Source organism: Oryzias latipes, chromosome 2 (assembly GCF_053564925.1).
Source record: "Oryzias latipes strain Hd-rR chromosome 2, Olatipes_Hd-rR_3.1".
Classification (NCBI taxonomy): Eukaryota; Metazoa; Chordata; class Actinopteri; order Beloniformes; family Adrianichthyidae; genus Oryzias; species Oryzias latipes.
Window position 1 is genome coordinate 14,048,780 of NC_136238.1, and position 12,889 is coordinate 14,061,668.

Genomic DNA, 12,889 nt, shown 5'->3' on the forward strand with positions numbered 1-12,889 from the left:
ACGGTAACTCAAATACCACAATTCTTAGTGGATTCTGAAGTGAAGAAAAGCAGCTTTGCACCGATTTGCTACATTTTAGAACGTAAACCGTTGCAGGTCTTTCATGGAAAAACATTTTCAGTTTTTTTTTTTTATCCAAATCAGGAGTTATGTTTATGCTTTATGTTATTTATTTTACTGCTAAACTTAATCAGGAACAAATTTAATCTTGTTAAATATAACCAACACCATTTCTTTTTATCTAAATCTTTGTGTTTTTATCAGTTTTGTTGATTCTGATCTTCTGTTCCAAATAAAGGTATAAATGATGGTGATTTAATACATACAGTTAGAATTTGTATACATCCAGTAAAAAGACATACATAATGCAACTGAATAAAAATGTTATATAAAAAAAATTGCCATTTGATCTGTGAATCCAATCAAATTGTCACCTAGGCAACGATCCACAGACCTACTATGTAATCACAAAAATCTCACTATTCTAAAAAGATGTTTTTTCTTTAGCTATAAGAGAGAAAATCCGCCAGTGGAGTAAGTATAATGTCTTTGTAGGATTTATTTTTAATTTATTTATTTTTAAGCTTTTCCTGTCCAACATCTGAGCAAACAGATGAGAGCTGGAGGCTGATGGTGTTGGACATATTTTACTGTTAAAACTGGGGTTACGAATCTCCTGACTCACCAGATGTATACTTGAATAAACCTCTTTTGTAACTAAGACTAAACTTTATTTAAAAGTAATTATATTTTAACCATTTTTGTTGTTGTTAGACCGGACAGAAAAGAAGAGGGGGGGGTTAGGAGGGCGATTATAATTTATTCACAATAAATGATGTTGTTTGGCCCTTTTAAGACAATGTAATTTTGTAATAAAATTAAATAACACTCATATTTAGGTGTATTTGCTCAGCTAATTTGAAATATTTGGTCTTTCAAAGCACAAATTGTTTAAAAAAAAAGGGTTTTTCATCATAAATATAGGCATATTTATACCTACCTAAATATATCCTATTAAAGCACTACTACAAAAGTCCAGTTATTCTTCTTTTAGTCCAAAATCCTTCCTAAAGTAAGACCAGAATTAGTCATTTTAAGATAAATTTCTTTAAATGTAAAACTTTCCCTTAGAATTGAAGCAAATCTTTGTATTTTTTTTTTTTAAAGAGGTCCACTTCCAGGCGTTCACAAATAAAGTTTCTGCTTAAAAGTTTTATATAAATAACATGCAAGCCTTTAACTAATAAAGGGAAAACTGTGTTGTGTTGACACTTTGCAAGAAGCTAATGCTCCTCCGCTGCAGATCTCCAGCTGGACTACTCCCTGACCGATGACTTCTGCCGGAACCACTTCCTGGTGGGCTTGCTCCTGCGGGAGGTGGGAGCGGCGCTCCAGGAGTACCGAGAAGTCCGCCACATCGCCATCCAGGTCCTCAAAGGGCTGATGATCAAACATGCGTTCGACGACCGCTACGCCGCCAAAGTGAGTTTGTTTAAAAGCTCCAACGCACCAAAGTAAATATTTACAACAAATAACTTAAGAAAAGTTAGGAATCGGACAATTTTGGGAACAAAAAAAAGAACAACGGGAGGAGGGAAACGTTTTTTTGAGTGTTTTTCAGCTTTTAAATCAGTTCTTTTTTTTGATATATGATTGTTTTGGCTTCTCTAAAGTTTAAATAAAGTTGGTTTAGTACAGGAAATTACAGAAACGTTGTAAGAAGAATAGAGTTTACAAAGTAAAGGGGGCAAGCAAGAGCTCCTGGAGAAAAACCCAAACTTTTAAATGTGACATCTTTAAAAGTTTTTATTTTAATTTTAAAAGTAAAATAAATAAAAAAGGATTTAAAGTACTGGAGAGGAGGTCACTGAACAAGATCTTATCCATCATGGACAACCCAGACCATCCTCTCCACCCTGTTCTGGACAAACAGCAGAGCTCCTTCTCTAGGAGGCTCAGACAGCTCCCCTCCAAAACTTCCTTCCTACCAGAGACAATAACACTGTACAATAATTCACAGATAACTTTTGCACATTTTTCTTTTTTTGCACATTTTTGCTGGTACTGTCTGTAAATAGCTCTTTAAATTATACAACCTTATTTGTTTACATTCATGTTACATTCTTTTGTTTTTTATATTTTATTTTCTCTTATGTCTACTACTCTTCTTTTACTGCTACGGTAACAAACAAATTCCCCACGTGTGGGATCGATACAGGTTTTCTGATTCTGCTTTGAAATAAAAGTAAATATTTACCAAAAAAAAAACAATTTTGGAGACAAAAAAAGGAAAACTGAAGACAACTTTTTTTAAATGATTTTCAGCAGTTTTTTTTATTTTTATTTAGAGGTCAAGAAACCTCTCCAGACGTTTTTCTTGACCTTTGATCCTGTCTGACCTTTTCAGAGCCAGCAGGCCAGGCTGGCCACTCTCTACCTCCCACTGTTTGGCCTGCTGCAGGAAAATGTTCACAGACTCGACATTAAGGATTCGGCTCCGCCCAGCAGCCACAACGTAAGCCTGGACTGCCTGTGGACCAGACTTCCGTCGGGTGAGTCTAACTGGACTGGACTGTTTTGGCAGAACACGAGGGAGGACTCTCTGGGGATTCCCCAGAAACCCGGGAGCTGCATCGAAAACGCTCTGCACAAAGACGTGTTCGGGGTGATCTCCGGAACAGGTGAGCGCCCTCTTCTTCCTCCTCCTGACGAAGACCGAGCTGCAGCAGGAACGGATGTGAGCCGGAAGAAATCCAATGAAGTGCAGCTGTAAGCAGGTTTCGAGTCCTGACTGCAGGCGGCTGACAGCTTTCATTTTGCTTGCTCTTCCTCTTCTTCCTCAGCGTCTCCGCACAGCTCCACCCCCAATGTGAGCTCCGTTCACCACGCAGACTCCAGAGGATCCCTGGCCTCCACCGACTCTGGAAGCAGCCTCCTGGACAAGAACAGCTCTCTGGAGAAGGTAGACGGCAGAACTCCTCAGCTGTTCATGTAGGCAGTTAGCCAGCCTTTAAGGACCCACTCTGAGCCGTTTGAAAAGTCTCCAGAATCCCAAAATCAGAATTCTCCAGGACTTAGTGTCTGTTTTGTTGGACAAATCAGTGTGAAGCAAGCCCTCCCCATCGCTGAGAGCTCTCTGTTTACATGCTCTCCTGCTAGCTTACAGCCCCTCAGTGGGGACAAGTGGATACGTTAGAATGGAGTGAGGCAGGGAGCTTATGATTCCCAGAGCGTACTTTTTTTATGTAACAATTTTCGGAATTGTTTTTATCTGCTCCTGATTCGCAATGATTTGAATGAAGAAATACTCAGAAATGCAAATTAAAGCTGAATTTTCTTTAAATATGTCCTCCGCCGTTTTAGAAAAACGGCACTAGATGTTCAAAACACCCAAAAACATGATTTTCATCAGAGTGAGTCTTTAAAAAGGGTTACCAATCAGTACAAATATTATTATTGTAATTCTTGTGTTATTTTTTCCCAATATTTTGGTGTAGCAGACAAAATAAAACTAACCGCACTTCTGAAGCCTTTAATAATGCAAAAGCAACTTAATACATATTTTTATTTGCTAAAATGAAAAAAAAAAGATTTGTCCTCAATTTTTCTAATGTGATCCGATTAATCTTTGAGCATCGTGTACATTACATAAGGTCATCAAACTGGATAACTTTAGTAAAGCGTGGTTGACAAATTACTACATAGTTTTTTTCATTTATTTTCCAAAAACGATAATTCAGAACCAAAATTATTGAAAGAAAAGTTGGAATTTGATAATAAACTTTGATGTAATTTGTCAAATAAATCAATTTTATTTCACTCAAATCTAGTGTGAACTTTTTTGTTTGTTTCTTTCAAAATAAAAGACTGTTCAACTGCAAATAGTTATCAGTTAGTGAGATGAGGAGTTGATGCAGCCTGATGCCAAGGACAATATCATAGGGTATTAATTACTGTTGTAGAAGTAATGAAGTCATTTTATGAAATAAAAAAAGGGTACATCTTTAGGTCCTACATGTATAACTGATGACAAAACAGCCCTTCAAAATAAAAGGTTTCTGTATGTTGTCGCTTTAGGACTTGTTTATTTGCGTGTTGTTTACGTGTTTTGATTTTCCACCATCTGCACTCTTGGATGTCGACCCCCCTCCCTCTTCAGAAGTCCAACGCTCCTTCTCCCCGTCAGCTGGCCTTCCAGTTCCACCAAAACGAACGATTTTCAAGGAGGCACACTGTCAATGGGCCTCCGCTCCTGCTCCTCCACCCAAAGGAGGAGCGAGCTCCGCCCCCAAGCCGTGCCGCCAAGCGGGCCACGATGGACTTCTCCCTTCTTGCCGCGCCCCTGCCGGACCCCCTGTTGGACACTGGCAACAGGGGGAAGGCAGCAGACAGCAGTCTGGATGGGGAGACGCCCGCACAAGTACCCTTCGTGCCCCCCCCTCCCCTCCTCCTCCATCAGTTCTGGGTTATAGTTGTACAGAGTCGTAGTTCGGATCAATTTCTAAAACAACGTCACTAAACATGGGAGGACCTTCAGAGAAATCTGTACAATAATATCCAGAATTGTTCTTCTGAGTGTCCCACTTCAGGGAGTTAGGATGTTTCCATTTCCCTCCTAAAGTCTGCAGACTCTTCTTCTCCTCTTTCCGGCTGACATTTCTCTAAAGTGTGACTTCTCTGCAGTGTGCCCGAGCTGTTTTTTTTCTGCTGCTAAAAGCTTTTATTTTGTTGTTTCCTGTTTGTCTGTTGTCATCGTTGGGGGCTCAGCAGAACCAGAGCGCATCGGCTGTGCTGCGCGGCGACAAGCTGGACCGAGACGAGATCAAAAACCTCCTCATGTGCTTCCTGCACATCCTCAAGAGCATGTCGGAGGGTGAGCCTGCTGCAAGGTTGATGAGTGTTTCCATTTTGTTGTTGTTTTTTTGCTCAAAGCTCCACTTCTGTCCTCTGCAGAGGCGCTTTTTACTTACTGGAACAAAGCCTGTCCTTCAGAGTTAATGGACTACTTCACATTACTGGAGTGAGTACCGTCGGCACGGCTGACTTAAAAAAAGGATTTTCTTTTTACTTAAGCTAATTCTTTTTTTGTGAATACCTTCTGAGCTTCAACAACATTTGAAAGTCCAAAGTTTGATATATCTAGGTAGATATATATTTATCTTTTGTTGTTTTTGTTGTTGTGATTGCTTGAAATGAACCAATTCCAAATTCAAAATGTCCCACAAGCTGGTAACAATAGTACGACGGAGTTTTAGGGCCAGTTTACAGACAACATTTTTTCTTTTTATTAATTACAATTATAAAATCGTAAATATAAGAGAAAATAGTCATAACTGTTAATAATATGAGAATAAAGTTGTACATTTACGACTTTAAATCTCGGAAATTTACAAGAAAAAAGTCGCACAATTACGATTTTAAATCTCATATTCCTTTTTTTTTTTTTTTTTTTGGTTGTCCTAAAACTCCGTCGTACAATAATAATCTCCTAGTAGGTAAACAACAAAAGGGTCCCTAATATTAAAAAAATCAAACAAAAGACTTTTCTGTCTGTCAAACACCAGAGTTAAGATTAGTGAGATGATGGAAACACATTCACTTTGATGCAGACTCCTTTCCATTTATTTATTTTTCTTTAAATCCAATAAACCCAATAGGTTATATTAAGTTTATGGATGACAACCATGTTTTATTAGGAAGCAGCTGTTAGTTTGTTGCGGGGCTGGAATCATAAGTGAGTCTAAGCCCCGCCCCCGCCTCTCTCCCGCATCGCACGGTCATCGTAGCAGCAAGGTGACAGGATAGTGGGGGCGCCCTGACGCAAATTTAACTCATTTTACGCGGAAATGGGTGGTCTTAGTCTAGGGGATAAAAGGATTTTTTTTTTTTGGGCGCCCACGCGTCCCCTACGAGATTACCACTGACTCTGCCGGCCTTCACAGCTGCAGACACACGCGCCCTCCGTGTGCTTATGCTGCTCTCTTCCTTCTACCTGCTCGGTACTACCTGCGATGTTAAAGGCACCACGACACTCTGAGAACTAACTGATAGTTATTTTACAAAAACACAGAGAGCCGCAGCATTTTGGACCGTTAACTTAACCTCTTTCCGCCATCGTATAACTTTGGTAGCGTTCCTGAGCGTGCGCCCCGCGTACTGTCTGAACAACAGCCTCGCCCCCCGTGCACACAAATAGACAGACAGAACTCTCCTCTTCAGCGAGAATAGCGAAATGAATATAATCATTAATTAAAAGAAAATTGACTGACTTGTAGAGTTAAATATGGCAGATAAAGTTTATATCTAAGTTTATAGATCTAAAGGATACTGCGGTCTGAAGAATGTTGCTCAGGGGGTCATTCAATACCGGGGCGCGGTACCCATCCCTACCCTTAATACATATATCAAGTATAAAAATGTTCTTTTATTCTAAATTCAAGATGATTTTTTATGTTTCTTTCATTAAATATAAAACACATTTTTTATTTAGAAATTGCCAAACAGACTCTAATTTTTGTGGTCACCTGTTTCTCTGTGCTTTAGTGCATTTTTACTGGAAGAAATGTCTTAAAGTCCCACTCCGATCATCTTTTAATCTGTTCTCAAAGCGTTTCCAGTGGTTTTTAGTTATGTTAAAATCAAATCAAACTTTGTTTACTATGAGACCGTTTTTACTCAAAATCAAAAGCCTGTGTTGGACATATTTTCTGCAGAGCAACAGTAGTTCATTAGAAATTCACCTCCAAGTTGTGGACGGGACTGTTGGCAGGGAGCAACCCCGCCCCCCCTTCCCCTCCTTATTGCTGTTGACACGCTCTCCCACTTGCATTTTCGATGTCACAATTTTAATTCACGATTTAAATAAAGGAATACTCAGAAATGTAATTTTCCTAATATATTTGTCCTTCATTATCAGAAACAATCCACACGATCATGTTAAAAAAAACCAAAAGCACCATTTTTATCTGAGAACAAGTCCCGATAACCTCTCATGGATGCGCTCCTCCTGCAGGATCTGCCTCCACCAGTTCAGATACATGGGGAAGAGGTTCATCTCCAGGTAGGGTCTTCCTCGTCCCATCAACCCTTTCCTTCTATTTACCCCTCTGTAATATGACTGACGGCTGCACGGACATGCTGTTAACCTTGGGCTTCCGCTTTGTTCCCTTATCTAACTCTGCTGGCTCGTTGTTTTGTGAGTAACGGTGCGGCTTAAGGCCCCTCCTGCATTGGTAAGACACTCCAACCTGCTGAAATAACTGCACGTCTCTGAGTTATTAACCTGCTGCGTTTTACTGATTAAATCAAATGATTTATTTGAATGAATTGTATTTTGTCTCGTAAAAAAACTGCTCTTACAGGTTTCTGATTCTCCAACAGGAGCCAGGAGAGCGGCGGGCCTGCGGCTGCAGACAGGAAGTCTCTCACTCTGCCTGTTTCTCGCAACAGAAGCGGGATGCTGCACGCTCGCCTGCAGCAGCTGGGGGGTCTGGACAGCAGCGCTCACACCATCAACAACAGTACGCTCACCATCATAAACCGCTTCTGCTGCTTTCACGCACACGTGGCTCATTCAAGGAAATGACACTGCACTGACCTCTAGTGGTGGTGGTGAACGCTGCATGAACAGATCTCAAGCTGCGGTTTTGTGCTCCCAGTGTACACCCATTCGGAAGCAGATGTGAACAGCTGGTGTCTGCTGGAGGCCAACGTGTCGACAGAGGTCTGCCTGACGGTTCTGGACACCCTGAGCGTCTTCATCATGGGGTTCAAGGTTGGAGCTACAACCGACAAACACACCAAACACACACGGCCGTTACTCTGAACCCCCCCCTGTGTTTTCAGACCCAGCTGACCTCGGATCTCGGTCACAACCCGCTGATGAAGAAGGTTTTCCAGGTGCACCTGTGCTTCCTGCAGATCCCTCAGTCGGAGGTGGCCCTCAAACAAGTCTTCACATCACTCAGGACCTTTATTTACAAGGTGAAATAAGTTAAGAAGTTAAGTTTTCGGACTACGGGTCGCTCCAGAGTAGAAGTCCCAGCTTTAAAAAAATAAAATCATTATAAAAAATGTAAAATATAAGGCACAGTGGAGCATAATCCTACATTCATACCCGACTGGAAAAATGCACGTTAAAGGGCGCACTGCCGATGTAAAAGCATGCAAACGCGCATAAATGCCCGTTCCGAGCTTCCACATTTATAACTACACACGTTTTTACAGCCATTTTGACGCTCTACGTGCAAAACTTGCCGCCATTGTGGGATTCACAAAGTCATCATTCATTCGTTCATTGAATGTGCGTCAAACGTTAAACCCGTTGAACTTTGACCAATCAGAGACTGGGATTCGGTAACGGCGTAGGGATAGCATCCTTTCCAGAACACAGAAGTGCCAACCGTTTAAAAAATTGATCATAGGGGGGAGAAATGAATAATTGCAGTTCCTGCCCGGCCAGAATTATACGACACCAAGTCTTTTCGTGTATCAGAATAAAGGTGCGAAAGATAAATTCTGGAGCAGGATTCCTAAGATCCATGTGACCCTTTTGAAAAAGTTCAGCTGCACTAAAGCCGAACTCGATTGACGCAATCCTTTTTTTTGATGCGTGTCAAATTGGATGGTTGTGTTCCTAAAGTAGATGCTCCCGTCGCGCGTGGGAGGAGCTACCATACAGTTCTAAGCCCCATCGCTACATGAAAGCATTGACTGTATATCTCATTTACAATGCGTGAAAGACACGGTGACATTGAGACATCAGGTTTATTTCTTTTGAAGAGCATTGGTAAATGTAGGAGCCATAATAAAGGTGGCACAGGTGAAGCGCTGCATCATCAGCCAGGTTGTGGGTGTGGCACGAATTTTGAAAGGTGCTCACTGACTCACCAGGCCATCCAGACGTTTGAACTTATTATTGGGACGCGCAGCATATTATTTTATTTATTTTGGACGAGGTTTTTACTTTCAGCAGGATCATGGTCTGAATGACGGCGCTTTCAGCAGTATTTCCATGTTTCTGTAAGCTAGTTTGATGGCTTGCTGCCCTGCATTAGTGCGAGGAAGGAAAACATAAAAACAAGAATAGTAATGTCTCGATGCAAATAAGAACAAAAATATCATCAAACTCAGGTGGATGAGCTATCGGATTGTCCTCCATGATTGTTTTGGACGACGCTTCTTCTTCTGCGCTGCTGTCAGCAGCAGATACTGATACACACACCTGCAGAGCCCTCTAGTGGTTGTTGGGAAGGAAGTATTGAATAAGTATTGAATAAGTGCAAAAAAAAAAAGTGACTTATACACCAAAAATACGGTATTCCTTAAAAACTATGTACGAAGTTGACATTTTTTGGCTTCTGTAACGGACTAGGATTTTTTTTCCGTCTTCCAGTTCCCGTGTACGTTCTTCGACGGTCGCGCCGACATGTGCGCCTGTCTCTGCTATGAAATCCTCAAGTGCTGCAACTCCAAGCTGAGCTCCATCCGCGGCGATGCCGCCCACCTCCTCTACTTCCTCATGAAGAGCAACTTCGACTACACCGGCCGCAGGTCCTTCGTCCGGACTCACCTGCAGGTATGACCAGCTACCCGAGTCGGTCCACGCTGCCACTTTTGGGCTAAAGCACACTAAACGTTTGTGGTATAACCCAACTCTATCTCAGGTGGTGATCGCCGTCAGTCAGCTGATTGCTGATGTCATCGGAATTGGGAGCACGCGCTTCCAGCAGTCTCTGTCGATCGTCAACAACTGTGCCAACAGCGACAAGAACATAAAGGTGAGGGCCGTAATTTCAATACAGGATATCGCTTCAATCCAAGCTTTCGGACTCAGAAAAACCTGCTGCCATCTCATGAAAATCCCTGGAGGATTCATCCAGGAAGTCATAGAAGAAGCAGACAGCAACACGGCGCCCTGACATCATTAGCCCGAGCCGGAGGTTCACGTCTCGTCCCCCTCCGCATTTCTGTCGGAAACTACTCTTTGTTTGGTCCGTTCAAGCCTAAAAGTTACTATTTCATTCCGCTTTAGGTGTTAACATCGGAGATGTCTCTATCAAAGCCTGATTTGCTCTGGTCATCGCATTCTGTCACGGAAAAAAGGAACACTTTGACAGAGATGCCAACCAAGCTGCTGTTTTTCCACGACAGAATACGCCGATTCACGTCGAATGTGTTAAGGGTCAAAAGGTTACTTACGGTTGGTGATAGAATGTAAAGACCGTACACAATCCATTTTGCAAATCAAAACACTTTTTGTTTCTGTCCGTCTTTGAAAAGAATGAAACAATGACAGTTTTTGCCCCATTTTCAGGTCATGTTTGCACACTCAACCTTTTATTCACATTAAAAATGTATGGGAGAATTCAAAAGACACATGGACACTTCTCTAATTTGTAAAATGAGAGAAAATAACAAATAGAACACAAGACCAGTCCCACATTTTACAAAATCATCGTATTTATCCCCCAAACCTTTGGATGAATAATCTTTGAACTGATGAGCCAAAAGAACACAATATTTTAGAAAAGAGCATCATAGAAACAAATAAAGCATGGTGGCGGTGGTGTAATGGTCTGGGACTACACTGAAAAAAATGTCTTTCTAAAAACGAGCTAAAAAATGTTGAACATTCTGATTTTTTTTCTTGTTAGAAATGAGAAATAATTGCCATTAGTAGAATTGGTCCTTGGAAGATTTATTCAATTAAGTTATGACATCATAAGCTACATGTAGTCCTAAAATTAGCTATAAATATTTTTATGTAAGTATGTCGCTTTGTGTTATGTTTTTAAATAAGCATAAAAAAATGCATTTATTCACATACGTATACTGTATGCTTATGCTTTCCCCCCAAAAATATCATATTTTAGGCGCAACAAAAGACCAGCTATCCTCATTTTTACACCAGTTAATTAAAATAAGACAAGAATGAAACATTTTAAGATAAAGTTCTCAAAATTATGTGTAAATTGTGAGTCAAAAAACTAGTTTCATGAGAAATGTTGCTTGACCCAACAAGAACTTCAAGATTTAGTGTCTTAAAACAAATCAATACATAATACTGAAAAGTTACAAGTTAGTTTTGTCTCATATCAAGAATTAAAAATATATTTCAACTAGAAACCTGACAAAAATACTTTGATATTTTGTGTGTTTTAATTGATTTAAAAAGGAATCGATGTCCAATAACATCCAATTTGTCAAAAGGCAAAGTCATACCGTTATTTGACAACCCCAAGTTTTTTGGATTCTGCTGCAGAGCTGTGATCCCCAGCAAGATTTGCACTCGTGTTGCCATGGAAACGTAGAAATCCGCGATGGTAGTGGAGAATATTCACTTCAACCATGACAAGTAGTGCCACATGTGTGCAGAAAGAGCCATGTGGGTCTCAACACGTCAGCAGGAGCAGATTGGCCTAACCCGCTGACATTTTGGGAGTTTTATGTTTCTAGAGCTTTGAATTAGATGCTTAAACCTGAAAAGTTACTGAAACTATAGTGGTTAGAGGTGAAATCAGTGAAACCTCAAAAGAAAAAAAGAGAAAAACTGCATGCAGTTCATAAAGTAGCCTCTAGGGCAGGGGTCGGGAACCTATGGCTCGCGAGCCATATATGGCTCTTTTGATGGTCACATGTGGCTCGCAGACAAATCTTTAATTATAGTTTTTTTTTTCATTAGACCAGTCCTTCTCGGGCGCGATGCGATGCCAGAGGCGCGCAGTAGTAGCGGTGCTTAGAGAGAGAAATCTGCGCCAGCGCTATCAGTTACTATTATCTATTATTTCACAGAGTTTGTACCTCCCGTCTCTGAGAAAGAGCGCGCAGATGCGGGGACGGGATGTGTGAGGGAGAAAGCAGAGGGTGGGGGTGAGGTGTTGTGGGGACAGGCAGCAGGTGAATCGCGCAGGGATTGTAAAAACCTAAAACCCAATGCCCGTCACTCACTGCAGCGTGTGAGTGTGTGTTTGGCTCCCCGTCTGCATGTGATCAGTCTGTGTCACATCTACAGAACATTCAGACCTACGATGACGTTTAAAGTCTCAACGCCTGAACGAAGCAGAAACTCACCACGTATCAACCAGACTAGACCATCAACAAAACTACCACGAGAAATACTCATCATTTATTAGCAACAGAATAACAATGTTATTAAAAAAGAATCCACAGACTTATTGTACTTTAAAAATGTTGAAATTAAATCAAATGCACACATTCATTTGTATATTTAGTTTTAAACAAATTGTCGCGGACTGAGTTGGATGGCTGTTGGGCAGCGTTAAAAGTTCTGGAGTTCATTGAACGCGTCAAGCAGAGATCTGATTGGCTCTCAGTTCTGTCGCTCAGGTGGTTGTTAGGTAGTTTGGACCAATGGGGTTCAGCTATGGGCCGAATAAGGGAAATGGGAGGGCTGCAGCGGGAGCAGGGGAATATATAGTTGGGAGAAGCGCTCTCGTGTCGGCAGGAGAGATTCAGGAGTTGCTGAATGAATTGAACGGCGTTTGTTGCGGTCTGCAGTAATCGGAATAAAGAACTTTAAAAGAGGTTAAGTCTCCGTGCCTCAGTGTGGGGAAGGGACACTACATTATTGTACGGCTCTTTCGAAATTACATTTCAAAATATGTGGCATTTATGGCTCTCTTGGCCAAAAAGGTTCCCGACCCCTGCTCTAGGGATATTCCTCAAACAATCCTGCTTTTATTTATGGTTCATTTTTAGAACAAAATGAACCAAAAACGTTTCCAACTGTGTGGCTCAATGTCCTTTTGTATGGCACGTCTAAAGGGGGGGGGGAATGTTGTTTTGCACTTAATATCTTGTATTTCATTTCAGAATTGTGCACAAACTAGTTTTATGATGAACAGGCAGCAGCTGGGAGTATTCTAAC

At 41.2% G+C, this 12,889-nt stretch overlaps 1 protein-coding gene across 16 annotated transcripts in view; it reads left to right on the top strand.

Annotated features, from left to right (window-relative positions):
- The window catches only part of LOC101167602 (dedicator of cytokinesis protein 9), a 76,183-nt gene that overhangs the window by 52,422 nt on the left and 10,872 nt on the right, over positions 1-12,889 (top strand). For 4 of the 16 annotated variants that reach the window (XM_023965156.2, XM_078932940.1, XM_023965133.2 and 1 more), the window contains exons 30-40: positions 1,304-1,482; positions 2,408-2,681; positions 2,844-2,962; positions 4,768-4,873; positions 4,954-5,020; positions 7,013-7,060; positions 7,381-7,520; positions 7,659-7,774; positions 7,846-7,983; positions 9,395-9,577; positions 9,666-9,779. In XM_023965156.2, the coding sequence (XP_023820924.1) occupies positions 1,304-1,482; positions 2,408-2,681; positions 2,844-2,962; positions 4,768-4,873; positions 4,954-5,020; positions 7,013-7,060; positions 7,381-7,520; positions 7,659-7,774; positions 7,846-7,983; positions 9,395-9,577; positions 9,666-9,779 (1,484 nt within the window). The remainder of the gene's footprint in view (positions 1-1,303; positions 1,483-2,407; positions 2,682-2,843; positions 2,963-4,767; positions 4,874-4,953; positions 5,021-7,012; positions 7,061-7,380; positions 7,521-7,658; positions 7,775-7,845; positions 7,984-9,394; positions 9,578-9,665; positions 9,780-12,889) is intronic. The other 12 variants (XM_078932943.1, XM_023965154.2, XM_023965162.2 and 9 more) reach the window with 5 other exon arrangements.